The sequence below is a fragment of the Pteropus vampyrus genome, unplaced genomic scaffold (genome assembly GCF_000151845.1).
Source record: "Pteropus vampyrus isolate Shadow unplaced genomic scaffold, Pvam_2.0 Scaffold30, whole genome shotgun sequence".
NCBI lineage: Eukaryota > Metazoa > Chordata > Mammalia > Chiroptera > Pteropodidae > Pteropus > Pteropus vampyrus.
This window is the reverse complement of record NW_011888811.1, coordinates 21,238-23,020: the sequence shown is the minus strand read 5'-3', so window position 1 is coordinate 23,020 and position 1,783 is coordinate 21,238. Positions and strand designations below refer to the sequence as shown.

General features: G+C 55.8%; 1 protein-coding gene across 1 annotated transcript in view; it reads left to right on the top strand.

The window, feature by feature from the left end:
* DOCK2 (dedicator of cytokinesis 2) overlaps positions 1-1,783 on the top strand; it is a 370,198-nt gene that overhangs the window by 361,198 nt on the left and 7,217 nt on the right. Inside the window, exon 46 of the mRNA XM_023528646.1 lies at positions 1,123-1,247. Coding sequence (XP_023384414.1) covers positions 1,123-1,247 — 125 coding nt within the window. The remainder of the gene's footprint in view (positions 1-1,122; positions 1,248-1,783) is intronic.

Sequence of the window (1,783 nt, the reverse complement as noted above, 5' to 3'; positions counted from 1 at the left end):
GTGCTTTTGGCCACTAATAAGTGCCATGGCCTAAAGAAGCCATTGGCCTGGGACTCACAGGAACGTCTTCTTTATCCTAAAAAGATAAAGCCTGTGGAATCCTAAAAAGTCAAGCCTGTGTGGTCCCTTAGAGGCTACCTGGCCCAACCCTCCCATTTTACTGATGGGAAAACTGAGGCCTAGTGAGGGGAAGAGAGTTACTGGAAGAGCACAGAGGTGAACTCAGGTCCCCTGCCTTCCAGCACAAGAGTTGTTCCAACACTCCCTGCGCGACACGCCAATGCGATGCTGATGCTGACCACCAGAGTTAGGTCAAACTTCAAGGGCAAAGTCCTCACAAGACTCCCTCACTTCCGGCACCAGCTAGCTCTAGGGTTCCCGGGCCACCTGCACCTCTGACACACTGGTTGTAAATTCTGGGGTTCCCACTACCCCTTCCGTTTTGATAATTCCACAGAATTCAAGAAAGCACTATACTAATGATTATAATTTTACTATAAAGGATACAAATCAAGACTAGCCAAATGAAGAGACACAAGGGGCGAGGTCTGGGAAGGTCCCAAACGTGCCGCTTCTGTGTCCTCGGGACATGTCTCCCTATGTACCCTACTGGCACATCGATGTAGGATTCCCAGCCAGGAAAGCTCACCTGAGCCGAAGTGTCCCAAGTTTTTGTTGGGCTTTCATTACATAGGCATGATTGGATGAATCATTGGTCATGTGATTTAAGTCAGTCTCTGGCCACTCACCCTCCCTGAAAGCTGAGTTGGTATCACAGGGCTCAAAGCCTCAGCCCTATAATCACATGGTTGGTCTTTCTGGCCTGGCTAGCCCCCATCCCGATTCTTCTCATTAGCACAAAGGGCCACCATGACCAAAGAAGACACTCCGTCACTGGGAACATTACAAGAATTTAGAGATCACCTCCCCCGAATGAGGAACAAAGGCCATCCAGATTCCTCATTAAACAAGCCCCTTAGCCTCAGCCTGCCAGGACACCCTGACAGCCTGCTCTGCCCCACGCTCCTCCCCGCCCAGGAGGTGGAGGAGGAGACACGTGACTCCAGCTCCCACCTGAGCGTGGAGCCCGGCTGCTAACCATTGCATTCTTCACACTCACAGCCGGACTTCGAGGACAGGCGCGTGGGCCGCCCCCGGTCGATGCTGCGTTCCTACCGGCAGATGTCTATCATCTCTATGGCGTCCATGAACTCCGACTGCAGCACCCCCAAGGCTACCTCTGAGAGGTCAGTCGCTGCCCAGGGCAGCCCCGCACCCCTCTCCTCGGCCCAGCCCCCCGCAAAGCCCCGGGGCCACCATTCCATGACCTTTCTGTCCTTTGGTTTGAAAGCCTTTCCCCACCCAACACCTCACTGAAACCCTCACAACCACCCCGCCATCACGAAAGGGTCATTCAAGGCCTGAGAGACGAGGCGGCTTTTCCTGAGGACCCCGCAGGACTTGCCTCAGCCCCTATCCAGTGATCTCCGTCGACCACACCGTCTCCCCACAGAGCCTGCTTCAGTCTAGAATCTTCTCACCTCTGCGGGGGCCTGTGCCTCCCAACTCCCCATCACAGAGCTTCTCCTCCTGCGCCCGCCCCTACTCTGTCACGGTCCCCTCCCCGTCATCCCGTGGAGAGCCTCCCGCTCCCACCGTCCTGGGGCCCTCTGCTCCCCGGGCCGAGTGTGGGAGGGGGTCCTCAGGCCTCATCTCACCGTCACTCTGCAGGGTGCTGCCAACACCCTCACTTACCGAAAAAGGAATGACGGCTCAGAGAGGT